This window comes from Camelina sativa, chromosome 12 (assembly GCF_000633955.1).
Source record: "Camelina sativa cultivar DH55 chromosome 12, Cs, whole genome shotgun sequence".
Classification (NCBI taxonomy): domain Eukaryota; kingdom Viridiplantae; phylum Streptophyta; class Magnoliopsida; order Brassicales; family Brassicaceae; genus Camelina; species Camelina sativa.
Window position 1 is genome coordinate 30,367,001 of NC_025696.1, and position 18,057 is coordinate 30,385,057.

The 18,057-nt window shown below is 37.6% G+C and overlaps 3 protein-coding genes across 3 annotated transcripts in view; all 3 read right to left on the reverse strand.

Annotated features, from left to right (window-relative positions):
• LOC104734020 overlaps positions 1-2,351 on the reverse strand; it is a 24,379-nt gene extending 22,028 nt beyond the window's left edge. Inside the window, exons 1-4 of the mRNA XM_010453531.1 lie at positions 2,222-2,351; positions 1,762-1,947; positions 1,531-1,656; positions 1,350-1,414 (exon numbers count right to left, since the gene is read on the reverse strand). Of these exons, the coding sequence (XP_010451833.1) occupies positions 1,350-1,414; positions 1,531-1,656; positions 1,762-1,947; positions 2,222-2,351 (507 nt within the window). The remainder of the gene's footprint in view (positions 1-1,349; positions 1,415-1,530; positions 1,657-1,761; positions 1,948-2,221) is intronic.
• On the reverse strand, positions 6,398-11,356 carry LOC104732927 (putative 2-succinyl-6-hydroxy-2,4-cyclohexadiene-1-carboxylate synthase). The gene is made up of 11 exons (XM_010452530.2): positions 11,272-11,356; positions 8,691-8,921; positions 8,511-8,608; positions 8,286-8,383; positions 8,039-8,088; positions 7,531-7,626; positions 7,344-7,433; positions 7,178-7,270; positions 7,006-7,101; positions 6,836-6,901; positions 6,398-6,764 (listed from the first exon to the last, which is right to left on the reverse strand). The coding sequence occupies exons 2-11, from the start codon at positions 8,865-8,867 to the stop codon at positions 6,636-6,638; spliced, it is 993 nt and encodes a 330-aa protein (XP_010450832.1). The 5' UTR covers positions 8,868-8,921; positions 11,272-11,356; the 3' UTR covers positions 6,398-6,635.
• LOC104732926 (protein CHLORORESPIRATORY REDUCTION 7, chloroplastic-like) lies at positions 11,154-12,117 on the reverse strand. The gene is made up of 3 exons (XM_010452529.1): positions 12,006-12,117; positions 11,766-11,893; positions 11,154-11,576 (listed from the first exon to the last, which is right to left on the reverse strand). Exons 1-3 carry the CDS (start codon positions 12,085-12,087, stop codon positions 11,304-11,306), a joined length of 483 nt encoding a protein of 160 aa, XP_010450831.1. The 5' UTR covers positions 12,088-12,117; the 3' UTR covers positions 11,154-11,303.

Here is an 18,057-nt window from a genome sequence, read left to right on the forward strand (position 1 = left end):
AGATTTGGATTTTCTGGTTTTAAATTTAGATATTATTTGCAGTGAGAACTGATTTAATTTACAAAAGTGTTTAGAGTTCTAGATCTGTTCTTAATTGTTTGAATCCTAATTTATTGATTGATTTAATAATTCATATTTTCCTGAGAAATTCCCTAGGCCTAGCTTTTTGATCCATTAAATTTACAACAGCTTTATTTAATATTTAGCATTGCTATTTTTTATTTCAATTTAATCTGTTTAGCATAATTACAAAACTCTATAATTTATTGTGTAGTCTTGAGTACTTGTGGAATTCGACCCCTAAGTACTGCAGTGATCTCTTAATTTGAGAGATAGCTCTAGGGTAAATTTGAGCATATCAATAGTTGATACTGTTTCCAATTTCTTGTGGATTTATTTAACTTATAGATTTTAATTTAGATTTGGACTGAAATGTCATATAATATATAAAACATGTATTTTTCATTAAAGATATAAATAAGTGTATTTTTCTAACTATAAATCATAAGTTTGTTAGTTTCCAGAAAAGAAAAAAAAGACTCTTCTTTTAATTATTAGTAAATTTCAGTGAAACTATTTTAGTAATTATATACTAGGAGATATCTCGTGCTTAAAGCACAGGTCAACATTTTTAAAAAAAATTATAATATAATAATAAAATTATTGTTATATTTTTTAAAAAATGTTATTTTGTTTGAGATAATATTTTTTTTAATTGTTCTGTAAATCTATTAGTCTATTTGAATACTAATTATTTTAGAATATTATAGTATTTTATTTTTGATATATTATTACATTTTTCTATTGTTTGTTTGTTGTATTTACATCATTATTTTGTGAAATATAAAATAATGATTTTATGATTATAATTGTGAGCAAATAAAAATTATAATTTATCATCTATACAAATTTATTTTTACCAACCTCCTAATGTGAAAATTAAAACACACATTTTTCATAGATTGAATGATATATCTTCGTTTTCAAAAATTCAAATCACAGCATTTGCAGAAAAAATTCTGCATTTTATTAATGATAAGTATTATATGAAAATTCCAAATATTTTGTAAATAAAATAAAATAAAGATGATAGGAGAATCATAATTTGAAATCTTCAAATTTAGTTATTAAAAATAATTATATTGTATACTTGGATATAAAATTTTAATTTCATATTTGTACTTCCCAATTAATATAGTAGGATATTTCTATATTAAAAAATAGTTTTTGTTTCTCTTTTAAAGCAAAGACATAGAGTTTATTTCAAAACTAACATATTTCAAAAAAAAAAAATATTAAAACCAAAGAGAAAATTACTAACAATATGAAATTAGGATATTAGTTCTCACCTTAAGATACAAGGTAAGTTTTAGCTGATCCTCAGGGCTCGCGACTTCCGCAGCCACTGAGACGTCTGCAGAACAATATATTGAACTTCACGATTTGTAAGCCCCAATTTGCAGTAAAAAATATATGTTAACATAGCTCACAAATAATTTAAATCTTAAATAGTTGAAATTTCTGAGTCACCTTCAATATCGGCTTCAAAGACGACATGGTAGATCATTGAAAACCTGATAATTGGGAGATGCTGCATGCTCTTGTAATCATACATCAACCGCAAGTAAACTACAAGGCAATCAAATCTCACGAGCACTTGGCTAAATATATCTAAATTAAGTATATACAAACAATAATGCATATACAATTATAATTAAGAAACGACTAATTAATAATCAAATTGGCCTTCTTTTTTTAAACTTAGCTCCTCAATCAACCTCGTGTGATGGTCTTCTAGCAGATCTTTATGACTGGAGCAAGACGGTGATGAGATCCTGTAGCTTGTGGAGGAGGCTTTGTCAACGAGATTAGGGTTAGGGTTCCTGAGACCGTTCGTGCCCACCTTAAGTTTGGTCCTGATGGGAGAGGTCATATGTGAGATATTTCCAGGGCCGGTCCTATGGTCAAGGAGGTCTAAAGCATTTTTTATTTATGGTATGTTATAAATATACATTAACTATATGATACATAATTACATACAATTAAAAAAATACAAATGTTGCCTATTTGGAGATTCGAACCCGTGATAAGAAACTTATTCTACTACTAGATAACCAACTCAGCTAAGGAATATTTTGTTAATTAATCCAAATAGTTAGTATGTATTTGGTGACCTAAAGCATGCTAGTTGCTTTAGGGGTGGGCCGGGCCTGGATATTTCGGTCAAAATAGTCGACAATGTAATGGGAATCGAGGATGAGACCACATTCTGTGCAGATTGTATCCCCGGATTGATAGTCGATCACTACATCGGTTTGTTTCTTGCAGTCCAAGCAAGTAATTACCTCCATAGCGACTTGTACAAATACCCTATGCCGACTTAGCGTGGTCCGATGGGTTTTTGTGGGGTTTATAAGTTTATTGTATATATACCAAAAGAAGGATATGGGAAAATTTAAAAAAAAAAAAAAAAAAATCTGATAAGATTTGGCTTTATCCTTTTTTTTTTCTTTTTTTTTTTAATGGTTTTAGTTTATTAAAGTTAAGTTCTGTTTTAAGATTTGATTATTATTCAGTCTAAAGTTGCCAATTAGATTTTCGTAATATGATTTGGTTTGCTTTGGTTCCTCTCTGAACTACTTTTAAATATATATTACAATTTTTTGAGATTTGACAATTAATAAGCCTAGATATTTCCAATTATTGTATCTCCAAATCAAGTGAGAAATGGACAAGGCTTTGTCTTTAATATATGATCCAGGAACTGGTTTTAAAATATATAAACAGTACTAAGTACAAGTACTGTTGAATATCTACCAAAAGTTTCATTCAACGTGAGGAAAGCTTTGTTTGTGGTGATTCATGAAGCAGTTTCTACATTATCCTAGAACTGGCAACCACAACGTAAACAAAAAAATAAGTTTACTTTCCGTTTGCGTGTATAACTAGAGAAAAAAAATGTGTTTTCATGTAGAAAAAAAAAGACACACCAAAAAACGCAAACTTAAACTAAGCTTTTGAAAAGAAAAAAAAAAATCTAAACAGTTTTTAAGTTACCATCTCTTTTGTTGGTTTCTGCTGAGGTCACCTCTTTTAAGATAATTTGTTGGTTCAAAGTCAGAAACATTGGAGGAGATCCACCATCTAGCCGAGGGGTACTTCTCATCCATTTTATGTTCTCCACGTGGTGATTATTGTCCTTTTTTAAAGGATTTTTTAGAGAGGCTTATCCCATCTCGTCTATCTCCCTCTCAAGTATCCTTGCTCTCTGCTGAGGTCACCTCTGTCCAGGTTAGAGAAGCTTTAATGTGCTTGCCGTTGAATAAAACTCTAGGTCCAGACGGCTATCCAGTTGACTTTTACAGAGCGAAGTGGTAGTTTTTAGGCCAGGAATTCACTACAACAGTGCAACAATTTTTCTCCTCCTCCTTCTTGCCGTCTTGTGCTAATGCTACCTCATTGGTCTTGATTTCTAAGAGACGGGGAACAGAAGAGTTAAAAGACTTCAAGCCAATTTCTTGTTTGAACACAAGTTATAAAGTCATTTCACGGATTTTGTCTGATAGGCTCAAGCAGATCCTTCCCTTCGCAATCCTTTCAAATCAAACTGCTTTTATTAAGGACAGACTTTTAATTGAGAATGTGCTCCTCGCTTCTGAGGTTCTTCAGGGCTATCATCTCACCACTTTATCACCTAGGATCACTCTAAAAGTGGACATATCAAAAGCATTCGACTCGGTCCGCTGGGATTTTGTTTTTCCCGCTCTGTCCTCTTATGGCGCCTCTGATCAGTTTGTGGAATGGATTAAGAGTTGTATTTGCTCGCCAAGTTTTTCCATTAGTATAAACGGAGTCTCGTCAGATATTTTAAAGGCAAGACTGAGATGAGGCAGGGGGATCCTCTCTCTCCAATCCTCTTTGTGTTGTTAATGAATGTGCTCTCTTTAATGCTCAATAAAGCAGCTCAAGATAGTATTTTTGGCTACCACCCGGGTTGTGAACCACTAGAGCTTACCCATCTATGCTTTGCAGATGACTAGCTCATCTTCTTGGATGGTTCAGAATCGTCTCTTGCCGGGGTTTTCACGGTTCTGTCTCAGTTTGAGAAATTTTCAGGGCTATCGGTCAATATTGCCAAAACATCCATGTTCTGTTCAGGTGTAAGTGAAGATGTGCTCTCCCGTATGAGAGCAAAATTCCCTCTTCCCTCAGCTTCTCTACCAGTCCACTATTTGGGACTCCCTCTTTGTTCCAGAAAGCTTTCGATTCGGGACTGTGACCCTTTGCTATCGAAGATAAGGCTGAAGATGAACACTTGGGTGCACCGTCATCTGAGCATTCTGGGTAGGTTGCAACTGTTATCCACATTTGTAGCGGGGATAGTTGGTTTATCGAGTAGTGCTTTCTTCCTCCCAAAAAAATGATCAAATGCATAAATAGCCTCTCCAGCTCTTTTCTTTGGCATGGCTGTTTGGATAAGTCTTCTAGAGCAAATGCTGCTTGGATGGAAATTTTGTTCCCTAAGAGGGAAGGTAGCTTAGGATTACATTCATGGTCCGCTTGGAATGAAACTTGTGCTTTAAAGCTCATTTGGATGTTATACTTCAGAGCAGGATCTATTTGGGTGGCTTGGATCCGGAGAAAATATCTTTCATCGACTTGTTTCTGGGCTTTGAATGAAAACTCGACCTCCGTATCTTGGATGTTCAGGAAGCTCTTAAAGTTGAGACACAAGGCTTTAAATTTTCTCAGAATAAAGCTTGGTTTAGGGGAGGACACTTTCTTTTGGTGGGATCCTTGGACTCCTTTCGGTTCGCTAATCCATTTCCTGGGGGAAGATGCACCACGTCGCCTTGGAATTCTACTTTCTGCACTGATGTCAGACTATAAAGATGGGGATAACTGGAACCTCCCTCCAGCGAGATCAGATTCTTATTGTGAAGTTCTTAACTTCATCACCACCATACCCTATTCTAACGTTAGTGATTCACCTGGATCATCAACGATAAGGTTCATAAGTTCTATCAGTCTAAGGAAATGTGGAATTCTCTCCGTCTATCAAATCCGCAGGTTCCTTGGTTTTCACTTCTGTGGCACAAAGCTGCAGTCCCCAAGCACTCATTAGCAGCTTGGCTTTTTATTCGTAACCGCAACCCGATTATGGACCATATGATTAGGTGGGGTTTTGATGTGGAACCGACTTGCCTTCTGTGTGGATTGGGAAACGAATCCAGGGATCACTTGTTCTTTGAATGTGCTTACTCCTCATCTATCTGGTCTGAGATGGTAAGAAAAATGGGGCTCTCCCCTCCTCCTCTGCAATGGGACCGAATTATCCAGTGGCTAACCTCCGCCAGCTCTTCTGCCATCATCTCCCTTGCTCTATTACAAGCGTGGCAAGCCTGCATCTACGAAATTTGGAATGAACGGAATCGCCGTTGTCACGAAGGTATTACCCTCCAGTTCAGCATTATTGCTCGGAAAATTTGCTTGGTCATCAAGAACAAGTCTATAGCCCTCCGAAATTTGTCAACAAAGAAAGGAGAAGCTCTAGAGGTCTTTTGGTCTGTACGCTGAGTACCTCTGGGTGTGTTTGTTTCTTTCCTCTTACTCTTTCTCTTCCGTTCATTCTGGTTTAGTGAGACTGTTTTCACTCTCTCTCTCTCTCTATTTCTCTTCGAGAATTCATCTCTAGTGCCCCTATACCAGAAATTCATTTCTGCATTACCCCCACTTAATCTCACTACCCTTTTTTTAATGAATGGACGAAACTATCCCTCTTAAATTTTTTAAAGAATAGTTGTACCATATATCCCCTAGTTGCACCTCGCATAGTTGTACCATATATCCCCTTGTTGTACCAGTTGCACCCTAGTTGTACCAGTTGCACCCTAGTTGTACCAGTTGCACCCTAGTTGTACCAGTTGTACCGCGCATAGTGGGATTCGAACTCTAGGCGCGCGCGTGCGCATGGAGTTTGCAACCACTGAGCTACTGTGTTTTTCGTTGAATAATTACTGATTTAATTATATTTAACCTAAAACAATCTTCATTAAATGTAATATTGTCCTTTTACCATTGAGGGAGTTTTGAGAATTTGTTTTGATAAAAAGGGTGTTATGAGATTTTAGCTCATTTCTCTTCTTTACTGTTGGTTCCATCGGTTCTTGTTTGATTCCTTGTATTTATTAACTCCTTTTATTTATAAAAAGACCCTTTAACCAAAAAAAAAAAAAAAAAAATCTCTTTTGTTGGTACTGACTCTCACGATGAGCCCAGCCCAAATGAAGCCAGTAAGTCTCCAAATAATAACCTCAGTTTCTAAGGCTCATTCACGGTCTAATAGTTTAGTTTGCTATTTGAAGTCTTTACCAAATACAATTCCCAATTAGATCTAGTTTAAAGATTTTGACCCCAATTTTTTTTCATCAAATCTTGGAATTAAACCAATACTCTTACAACTTCGCTTACGAAAATGATGAAATTTATACTATGTAGCTTCCCTTTTTGGCCATCCAATGGTCATCAGGCTAAACTAATCTATCTATATTTTAATACATAATACATAAGTTCAAACTCCTTCCTCTGTAGCCACTCCACTCAACGAGCTTGAACCATAGTTGCAGTATACTGAATCAATTGATCTTTCCACTGGCGAAATCTGATATCAGCTTCACAATGTGTTTAGGGTTCTCAACGTGTGGAAGATGACCGGAATCTGGTACTTCTCGGAAAACCGCATTTGCTAGCTCACACAACAATTTCTGCATTTTGTTTGATAACATTAAGAAACTGTTTAACTGATTTTTTGACGTTTGGATTAAAGGAAACTTACAACTGAGAGCTGGTTGCTGACAATCTGATCGTTCTCACTGCATACAACAAGCGTCTTATGGTCGATCTGTGCGCGTGTTACAACCAAAACACACAAACAAAATCATAAAATATTTAAGCTGATTTGCCTTTTTGTTAAGTTGAATAACTATGTGAAGTGTTTTTTGTTACGAGTTTGATGTGTGACGCAACGTTATAGCCTCCGCTAATCATAAAATCGACCATAGCATCCTCCCACCATGGCATTTGACAATGTAACCGGCCAATCTACACGAAAGCAGATTCATTTCTAAATCATTTCGATATATGAAAAAAAAAAAAGTAAATGGAGTTATGATCTTACATTAGTCCAATCTATGTTCTCGGATAAGGGTGAGGAACAAAAGGCTAACACGTTGGCCAAAAGGCGCAGAGGGAATGACTTCAACAACTTAACCTGAATGAACAACAACCATATTATAATACAAACGTTAACTATCGAGTATAACAAGAGTCGTTCTCGGACAAACCCCGGCGTAAGCAACGGATATTGGTAACTCTTTAAGCCGACCAGTTCCTTCGGAATACGCATTGGCGTTAATGAGAACCAATTTATCAACCTGAAAAGCGCGGAAATAATCAGATTTAGTGAGTGAGCTTTTCGAGATGATGTTTAATCCAAAATAGTTTGTTTGTGATAAACTGGCCGAAACTTACAGCTTCCGGGTAAGTAGCAGTGAAATCAACAGCTACGGTTGCTCCTAAGCTTGGTCCAACTAAAATCATTGGTCGTTTGATATATGTTTTCCAAAGCTAAAAATTCAAACCAAATAACAGAATCAACCACCGGGGAAAACCCATACCACATATAACATCAGGTAAGTATTACAGGAAATAGGCGACAGAGGATCACTAAATTAACGATCACATAATAATGGACCAAGTGCATAGTCGCTAATTTGGCATTGTATCACTAATTAGTTACCAAGCAACAAAATATATCTCCAAAATCATGGAGAAATTTCAAGGACTAGACAATCCCAACGTGCCACAACTTTATATCCGTTGTCATTTAGTGACGACACAAATTTGTATTCGTCGATTAAATCCAATTTAGTGTATAGTTAGTTGTCCCCAGAAATATAAATGATTTAGCAGTTGATTTCATTCATTGCGTAACACAGTTTTTTACTTGTAGAAAATTAAATTAATTAATAGTACTGACCTCGAATAAATGATGTCGCTTAGTTGCTGCATCACATGGTGGAAGTACCTCTACAATGCCACTAAATTAGTGAGTTCTTGACTGATTGTGACTCATCCTTTTTATATATATTGATATCTTTTTGTATCAATCAAAAATCGATTAAATTATTAAAAATATTTATTAAATTATTGAGTTCATATATATATATTCTAAAAATCCATTTCTCAAGAATCTTGATTAATTTGTGTAAAAATGTAAATCTTACGAAGATCTGAGAAGCCCCAACCAAGAACATCAACAGCCCAAGTCTCAAGACAAGCTTGTTCAAGCAGAGGATGTGTCCTTCTCCATTCTAAACACGAACTAAGTGCCAAAGAAACAAACAAAAAAAAAATCCAACATAAAAGGATTAAAATCTCAGTAAAATTCAGACACAGTGAGTTCGTAAAACTTTATATTGCCGGTAAAAATATTCAAAAAAAAAAAAAACCTGTCGAAACAGTGGAGAAGAACAACGGGACTTTTGTCATGTAATTGAACAAGTGGCTTGATGCAGCTACTCATTACATTGCCTCTAAAGTTTCCCATCTGCAACAACATACGTTTTCATTTTCTTTCACAACAAAACTAGAAAATGCAATTGAGAGAGAGAGAGAAGAAGAAGAAGAACCTGAAGAGGAACAGGAACTCGTACGATCCTTTGAGCTAAAGCTCTTGCAAATGGGTCTCTTATGTTCTGTACCTCCTTCGGAAGAAACGCCGGAAACCCATCTCCGTTCGCCGTTACCCGTTGCCGGAATCTCGTCGCCGGAGGTGGTGGAGAGACCATGTTCAAGCTACCCATCATTTCTCACTCCAAGAAAGTTGTGTGTTAAAATCTGTGGTGGTTATTTGATTTTTTCTGTGACATTAAAGAGAGTAAACTATTTATAGAAAAGAGTGTTATGTTTGGACAATAACCAAAATGCAATTGCAGCTACCCAACTTTGTCATTTAAATTTACTTTTATTTTGGTTCTTTTTTTTGAAATGACCACACAAGTTTTTCTGACAATTCACACGCTTTCTAGTTTTGAAGGCTTAAAGACAAAAGAGAGTAAAACCACAGCAACAAATAACATTTTAAAAAGTCGCCGTACATAATAATAATATCTTCCAAATAGTAATTTCTTGGAGAATTTGTTAGAAATGTCATTTTTTTGCATATTCCTTTTCAAAAATATCTCTTTTTTAAACATTTTTATTTTTGTTATTTTTTACACAACTACACTATGTTAAATTAAAATTTAAAATTTGTTTTTTAGATTTGGGTTTCCAATTTACATTTAGAGTTTAGTTTTTAAGGGATAGGATTTAGTATTTGCGGTTTAGAGTTTATAATTTTGTTATTTTATATATTAAAAAGGGGTATTTTTAAAAAGTGACCTATTAACATTACCATGAAAAGGGTATTTTTGAAAAGTGACACCATGAAAAGGTATTTTAAAAAAACTCCCTCCAAAACATTCCCTAATTACATTTACACAACAACATAAGTTTAATCTAATTCACTAACAAACCTGTTAACGTTACCTCCACTTGTGTAGTGGAATGTTACTTAGTCACTATAACATTACAATATTCACACATACATGGCACACCATTGTTTCTTAGATCAACTAGGACAGAAAATAAAGCATTGGGTTGAACTCTTCTTTAGTGTCAAGATAATAGCTATAAAAATCCTATATATATTATAAATTTTATTTTATGAGCTATGATAAATTACCCCATTTGCTGCATTGTACTTCTGCCACTTGTTTACATTTAAAAACGCTTTATAAATAAATAAATTATTAAATAAAAAGTATTCAAATCTTTAATTTCATTTTCTTTATTTTAACTAAGTATGATTTCTTATATAATTTTTTTTTTGGTGTGAAAAAGCTTATATAATATTTTAAGCTGCATTTTTTATAAGTATTAAAAGTCATTGATCAAGTCATATATCAAATTTTAGTTTTGCTCTCACCCTATTGGTGGGAAATTGTTTTAGTTTTACTATTATTTATCAATATTAAATATGAAATTTTCACTGATAATTTTATTTTAACTATATAAATAGCCTACATTGATCTCTCTGATATTGTTTTTCTATAAAACACAAGTAAATCATTAACAACAAGATTAAATCAAGTGAAATCCACAATTCAAATTTATATATTATTATTTAATTTGTGAATTTAAATATTTAACAATATGTAATTAAAAATTATGACAGCATTAAATCATTTATTATTTGAAATATTATACAAGGAATCGATAGGTGGTATATGAATGAGATTTGAATACATTTTGTATTTAATCAATAAATGATATATAAAGTGAGTTTTAATAGCAAACAAATTTTTTCTTAAAGAATTTTTATTTTAGCCAATAAATCTTTCTAAGAATTTTATTTTACAAAAAAAGAACATAATTATCTTTTTTGGTCAAGAAAGAACATAATTATATGTATTAACAACACAGTATAAGTATAACCTATACGAGCAACTCATCATTCTTTGAATAGAAGTTTCTAACACCAAAGTCATTTACATGAGAAAACTGTTTTAATTTTTTGGGCAGAAAATATGAGAAAAATTAAGTTTCATTTTTTGAGAAAAGATGAGAAAAGTTTCATTACAGAATTAGTAATGCAAATCAGCAACTACTTAATTCGGTTGTTATTTCTTCAAGCTTTATATTATAACAACCGAATTAAGTAGTTGCTGATTTATTTTTTTTCGTCCATTTTGCTATGTATTTGCTCAAATTATTTCAATAAATCATATACATATATTGGCTATCAAAGTGATGAGAGAAAAATGCAAATTCCAAGAAAACAAACCAATACAAATATAAGGACGAATCATTTTATATACAACATAGCAAGTAATCAAAATTCAAAATAAAAATAAAAAATGAAATTATAAAATCAGACATGTATACATTTTGATTCAGACAGACTATGAAGGATGAAGATTATAAAAGGGGAGGGTTTACAACGTAAGAAAAACAACTTTCAGTCTTTCACCACTCATTTTTCTCTGGATCTCTTTTTCATCTAAAATTGCGTATTATTTAGCATGACCAAGTGTCTTATCTACGAAAGCTTTGACCTTAATTCTTTTCTACGATTATAATAATAAACACACCGAATTTAACATCCACGACCACGACAACAACAGTTATGTATAAAGAACTACTAATTCAAGGAAATGTGCTTATTACCTTTAAAAGAATAACATACATGATATGTTTATTTACTCCAGACGAACTTGGTACCATTGAACAGAACCTACTTCTCCATGAATTTCAAGTTCACATACAGCTTTGACCAAGAAATCGACCGCATCATCAAGGTCATCGAACCTAGCCAGGTCTGGTGGCAAAAACTCCACCGGCCAATTCTCGAGCCACCCTCTGAGCTTAGCCTTGAGTTCGTCTTCCGACACAAACTGCTCATCTTGTCCTGCCTCTAATAGTACGTACGTCTCCGAGTTTGAATGTACCCTTCTTCTCCTTGTTGCACAAACCTAAATTATTTCATTAAACTCATTTGGTTCAAAATAGGATGAATGTAATCAAACCGTAATTTAGAAAATTATATTGGTAACTGCGTACAAAAGTGAAATTTTTCATGGTCACCAATCAAAACGTATTTTTTTTATAGGAATTTTCAATTAACATAATTATCTACAAAACTGCAACTAACCAACACTTACTCTCGAATGGTTTTTGCTCCTTCTTGTAGACAATATTGGACAACTATAATGAAACATGTTTATTGAGTTTGAGAGAAGAGATTCTGTTACTCGGAATTGTTCTATTGAAACCCATCGATTTTGTCGAGCTGAAAGCAAAGATAAAAATTTGAATAATCGGTTAAAGTAATTCTTGAATATGAGGGAAAAATGTAAGAAAACATAAGTTTGTTAGGGGAATGAAAAAGTGTTAGAGCTTACGACTAAAGAGCTTATCTCGGTTGTTGAAAAGGTGATTCTGCAGCGAACACTCCATTTTGATAGCTTGAAAAAAATACTTCATATTTTTGTAATTTAGTAGGAGCAATATGAGCTTTGTAGATAAGATGATATGACGAGGAGCATACACCATATACGTTTAATGGGCCATTGGCAACCTAAATAGGGCTAGATGTAGTTGGCCCGAATAGCCTCTTGTAGGTTGAATGATTATCCCAATTCACAAGAAGATCATATACGTTCTTACACCATATACGTTCATTTCTTTTGTTTAAATGTAGTTCATTTAGTTTAGCTATAAGCATGAATAAAAATAGTTACTAATCCTGATCAGTTTTTTACGGTATATGTTTGGATCAATTTCAGTTTTTTTTTTCCTTAATTTATATTCTTGTTCCAAATAATTTATTACAATTCAAAAAAAACGAATTTTGTTTTTTGTTGTTGAGTTATGGAAAGTGTATTGTATCTAGTATATTAAATGATTTGAGTTATTGGGATTTATTTGATTTTGACAATTTTAGAGAAGTTGTTATGAATTATTGTAAATTTTTTTTAAACCCCATCATCCATTCAAAGACAAATAATAAAATGACGTCGTTTTGTTTTGGTGTATTTATGATTAGTATAATCACGATACATTAAAGGGTCAATTTACCAACTAGCCAAATTTACACAAATAATTAAGAATATAGCAAACTATTTTGAAAAATGAAGTGAATAACATGAGGGGTAGGAAAAATTACTTTTCATGGTTTGGTGGCAATGGTGGCTGGAGGGTGGGTGGCCGAAGGTCAGTGGCTGGAGGTCGGTGGCCGGTGATTGGAGGTCGGCGGCCGGAGGTGGCGGCGGCCAATGATCGGAGGTGGTGGCGGCCGGTGACCGGGGGTGGTGGCAGCCGGTGACTGGAGGTGGTGGCGGCCGGTGACCGGAGGTGGTGGCAGCCGGTGACCGGAGGTGGTGGCGACTGGTGGAAGGAAGTCGGGGGCCGGAGGTGCCGGTGGCGAGAGGTGGCGGCGGACGGTGGCCGGAGGTGGTGGCGGCTAGTGGCGGCCGATGGTCAGCGATGGTGGTGGCTGGAGGAAATCTAAATCCTAGAGGTTAGTTTACTGTTAACCTTAAGGATGAGGGTGGTAAAGAGGTTGTAACACTCGTGAACCAAAACTGTGTGTTTTAGGGGAGGGTGTCGATCGACAACAAGGGTGGTGTCGGTCGACACCATTAATTTCTGGTTTGACCAGATTGACTTAATTCTCGATTTTGGTTAGTTTGGTTTAGGGAAAACCATCAAACCAAGATATTAAGTGTTTGTCGACGAAAAGAAGGGTTTTGGCAATTCTCTTGGTCGCCGTTCTCTTTTGTTTGAGAGAAAAGAGAGAAAAACAAGTGTTCTTGAGATTTTAGAGAGATTGTGAGATTTCTGGATTGTTCTTGGGAGATCTGAGGCTGGGAAGGTGATAGAAACTTGCTAGGAGGGTTGGTTTCGTTGCTATTTGTCAGAATCTTCCTGCAAAGAGGTGAGTGCATGACCATGGTTTATCTAAGCCTAAGATTTCCTTTGTCTTGCTTGTTTGGTGTTGTTAGTGGTGTTTTGTTGCTTGTCTGGGTTGCTATAGGGTTCCTACGGATTCATATGGCTTTGGAATTGAGTATTGGACGGATTGGAGGTGTTAGGAAGCGAGATTCGACTCTCAACTTTGAGCGAAACGTGATTGCAGAGATAGTGTTGATCGACACCATGGTGGTGTCGGTCGACACCAGTAAGCGAGCATCGGTCGACACTGTGGGGTAGTGTCGGTCGACTCCAAGTGCCAGTGTCAGTTGACACTTAGCTGGTGTCGGTCGACACCGCCCTTCCAGCGAGACTATGTGTTGCTTCCTAGTTTGTTTGCTTTGTTTCTTGATTGTTTAAGACATTGGTATCTCAGTTGCTTGTGTGTATAGCTCAGTTGATGGGAGGATTGCCTTACTGAGTGTTTATAAAANGCCGGTGACCGGGGGTGGTGGCAGCCGGTGACTGGAGGTGGTGGCGGCCGGTGACCGGAGGTGGTGGCAGCCGGTGACCGGAGGTGGTGGCGACTGGTGGAAGGAAGTCGGGGGCCGGAGGTGCCGGTGGCGAGAGGTGGCGGCGGACGGTGGCCGGAGGTGGTGGCGGCTAGTGGCGGCCGATGGTCAGCGATGGTGGTGGCTGGAGGAAATCTAAATCCTAGAGGTTAGTTTACTGTTAACCTTAAGGATGAGGGTGGTAAAGAGGTTGTAACACTCGTGAACCAAAACTGTGTGTTTTAGGGGAGGGTGTCGATCGACAACAAGGGTGGTGTCGGTCGACACCATTAATTTCTGGTTTGACCAGATTGACTTAATTCTCGATTTTGGTTAGTTTGGTTTAGGGAAAACCATCAAACCAAGATATTAAGTGTTTGTCGACGAAAAGAAGGGTTTTGGCAATTCTCTTGGTCGCCGTTCTCTTTTGTTTGAGAGAAAAGAGAGAAAAACAAGTGTTCTTGAGATTTTAGAGAGATTGTGAGATTTCTGGATTGTTCTTGGGAGATCTGAGGCTGGGAAGGTGATAGAAACTTGCTAGGAGGGTTGGTTTCGTTGCTATTTGTCAGAATCTTCCTGCAAAGAGGTGAGTGCATGACCATGGTTTATCTAAGCCTAAGATTTCCTTTGTCTTGCTTGTTTGGTGTTGTTAGTGGTGTTTTGTTGCTTGTCTGGGTTGCTATAGGGTTCCTACGGATTCATATGGCTTTGGAATTGAGTATTGGACGGATTGGAGGTGTTAGGAAGCGAGATTCGACTCTCAACTTTGAGCGAAACGTGATTGCAGAGATAGTGTTGATCGACACCATGGTGGTGTCGGTCGACACCAGTAAGCGAGCATCGGTCGACACTGTGGGGTAGTGTCGGTCGACTCCAAGTGCCAGTGTCAGTTGACACTTAGCTGGTGTCGGTCGACACCGCCCTTCCAGCGAGACTATGTGTTGCTTCCTAGTTTGTTTGCTTTGTTTCTTGATTGTTTAAGACATTGGTATCTCAGTTGCTTGTGTGTATAGCTCAGTTGATGGGAGGATTGCCTTACTGAGTGTTTATAAAACACTCATGCATCTCAATTTGTGTTTGTGGTACAGTGAAAGGCAAAGTGTGATTGTGGAATCAAGGCAGAGAAGAGGAGGATTTTCTAGGGACTCGTGGTTGTTGTCTGGCTTGCTAGGTTGCTAGAGTTAAGTCATTAGAATGTGGTTTAGGTTGCTGGTTCTATGATTCTTGTTGTTTGGAATATTGGTTTATTTTTTATACTTTATATATTGGTTATTTAATTATTGGATATTTATTGGTTTAATGTTATGGTTTATGTTTTCTGCTGTTGTGTGATTGTAGTTAGGTGGTCAGTGGGTATGGGACCACTAGTTGTAGTTATTTCTTATTATTATTATTATTATTATTATTATTATTATTATTATTATTATTATTATTATTATTATTATTATTATTATTATTATTATTATTATTATTATTATTATTATTATTATTATTATTATTATTATTATTATTATTATTATTATTATTATTATTATTATTTATTATTTATTATTTATATATATATATATATATAAACGGGTCGGGTCGTTTCAGTTTGGTATTAGAGCCCTTACGGTTCTAGGTTTGGGTTCACTAGGCTTTGTGCTGTAGATGTTTGGGATTTGCATATTTTGATTGATTATGTGAGTTAGTTAATTGTGTGGCATGGAGTCCTAGAACATCCTCTTCGAGCCTACTGTGTGATTCCACGGTGAGACTATGTTTTTGTGTATATTTAAATTGTTTGTTTAGTCTTCTGTTCATGGTAGTGTAGATGGCTAGAGATGATGCTGTTGCTGGTCATGGACGCGGTCGAGGTCGTGGACGCGGTCGTGGTCGTGGTAGGGGCAGAGGCCCTGCAGTTAGTGATACTGTGGACCAGAATGTGACAGCTGAGGGTGTTGGTGAGTCGCAGGGTATCCAGGAGGATTCCATGAGTGTGGCCGGAGGGGGCGGTGTTAGTGCTCGAGTGGCCGGTGATACTTGGGTCCCGGGAGTGGGAGTTCCAGCAGGTGGAGTCCCTGGAGTTGATTTTGCGGCTTTGCTAGCACATGTGTTGGAGCGGTTACCAACAGTGGTACCCGCTCAGGCTCAGGTAGTGCCACCAGTGGTGGCGGAGGAGCGGCAGCCAGTGGCTGCGGATGTGGAAGGGCATAGTCGTTATTTGTCTATGCTCAAGGAGATGCTTGGCATCGATACTGCATGGTTTTCAGGTGGTACAGATCCTACTGCTGCAGATGCGTGGAGGACGAGTGTGGAACGTAACTTCCAGACTCTGAGATGTCCTGAGGAGTTTTGGGTGGACATAGGGGTTCACAACTTGGTTGGTGATGCTCAGGTGTTGTGGAGATCAGTGGCTGCTAGGAGAGTGCAGAGGGAGATGACTTGGGCTGACTTCGTGGAGGAGTTCAACCACAAGTACTTTCCGAGAGAGGCATTAGACCGGTTGGAGGTGCAGTTCCTTCAGTTATCTCAAGGGACGCGGTCAGTGCGGGAGCTGGACTTGGAGTTCAGTCGACTTCTATCTTATGGGGTTCGTGCTATGGAGTCTGAGGAGGCCCATATCAGGAGGTTTATGAGGGCTCTTTGTGATGACTTGAGGGTCCATTGTAGAGGACGGAGTTATGCTTCGCGTGCAGAGCTGGTTGAGACTGTAGTAGAGATTGAAAAGGATATCCGGGCACAGACAGTGATGGTTAGTCCAGCGGTTCAGCCTAGGAAGGCTCATCATCAGGGAGGTTCTAGTAAGGGCGGGAAGCCTGCGCAGGGAACCAAGAGGAAGTGTGAGGCTACGCAAAGACCGAGTTATGCAGGGGGTTTTGGTTGTAGGAGCATGGATCACAAGGTAGCTAGCTATCCCCAGAGGAGTGCTCCGACGGCAGCGGTTTGTGTATGCTATCATTGCAGGGAGCCTGGGCACATCAAGCCCATGTGTCACAAGTTGCAGCAGATGGCAGTGGCAGAGGTGCAGCATGTGGTGCAGCCTGGAGTGCAGCCTTTGGCATGGATTGAGCAGGCGCCATGGGTGTACACAACGGTAGAGCCTGGTGAAACCAGTGCCGGGGCGATCACATGTATAATTTCTGGTACTTAAACTTTGTGAATTTCAGTAGGTTCAGATTTTATGTTTTCCTGTGATAAAGTGTAAGGTTCTCAACACATGAGGTTTGTGTAGGGACCTTGTTGGTGGATGGATTTAAGTCCCATGTTATGTTTGATTATGGTGCTTCTCATAGCTTCATTACTCCAGAGTGTGCAGAGAGTGCGGAAATCCAAGGGGATCCCGGGGAGCGTACATGAGTTGTCAGAGTTGCGGGAGGCAAGTTTTTGAGGGTCATTGGACGAGCTAGAGGAATGAATATTCAGATCGCAGGAGAGTCATGGCAAGCGGATTTGCTTATCAGTCCAGTGGAGTTGTATGATGTTATCCTTGGGATGGATTGGTTGCATCGGCATATGGTACATTTGGATTGCCATCGGGGTAGAGTGGAGTTTGAGCGTCCAGGAGGGAAGTTGGTTTTTCAGGGTATTAGACCGACTTCGGGGAGTCTCGTGATCTCGGCCATGCAGGCTGGGAAGATGATCGAGAAGGGCCGTGAGGCTTATTTAGTCACTATATCAATGCCAGAGTCAGTGGGGCAGTCTACGGTTAGCAGTATTCAGGTTGTTGAGGAATTTGAGGATGTGTTAAAGTCGTTGAAGGGATTACCACCATCTCGGTCTGATCCTTTCACGACTGAACAGGAACCGGGGATGACATTGTTATCCAAGGCTCCTTACAGGATGGCTCCAGCAGAGATGACAAAACTGAAGAAGCAGTTAGAGGATTTGTTGAGTAAGAGATTCATCCGTCCTAGTGTATCACCGTGGGGGAGCGCCAGTGTTATTTGTAAGAAGAAGAATGGGAGTTTCCGGTTGTGTATTGATTATCGGGGTTTGAACCGGGACACTG

Bases quoted from the DNA above. Each gene is read 5' to 3' on its own strand.
- LOC104732926 (XM_010452529.1), bottom strand. From the start codon at position 12,087: ATGAAGTATTTTTTTCAAGCTATCAAAATGGAGTGTTCGCTGCAGAAT. The intron at 11,894-12,005 runs GTAAGCTCTAAC...CTTTGCTTTCAG, and splicing joins CCGAGATAAGCTCTTTAGTC to CTCGACAAAATCGATGGGTT. The intron at 11,577-11,765 runs GTAAGTGTTGGT...GAAATAATTTAG, and splicing joins GGAGCAAAAACCATTCGAGA to GTTTGTGCAACAAGGAGAAG.
- LOC104732927 (XM_010452530.2), bottom strand. From the start codon at position 8,867: ATGATGGGTAGCTTGAACATGGTCTCTCCACCACCTCCGGCGACGAGA. The intron at 8,089-8,285 runs GTAAGATTTACA...GTGGCATTGTAG, and splicing joins TTGGGGCTTCTCAGATCTTC to AGGTACTTCCACCATGTGAT. The intron at 7,434-7,530 runs GTAAGTTTCGGC...CGCGCTTTTCAG, and splicing joins CTGCTACTTACCCGGAAGCT to GTTGATAAATTGGTTCTCAT.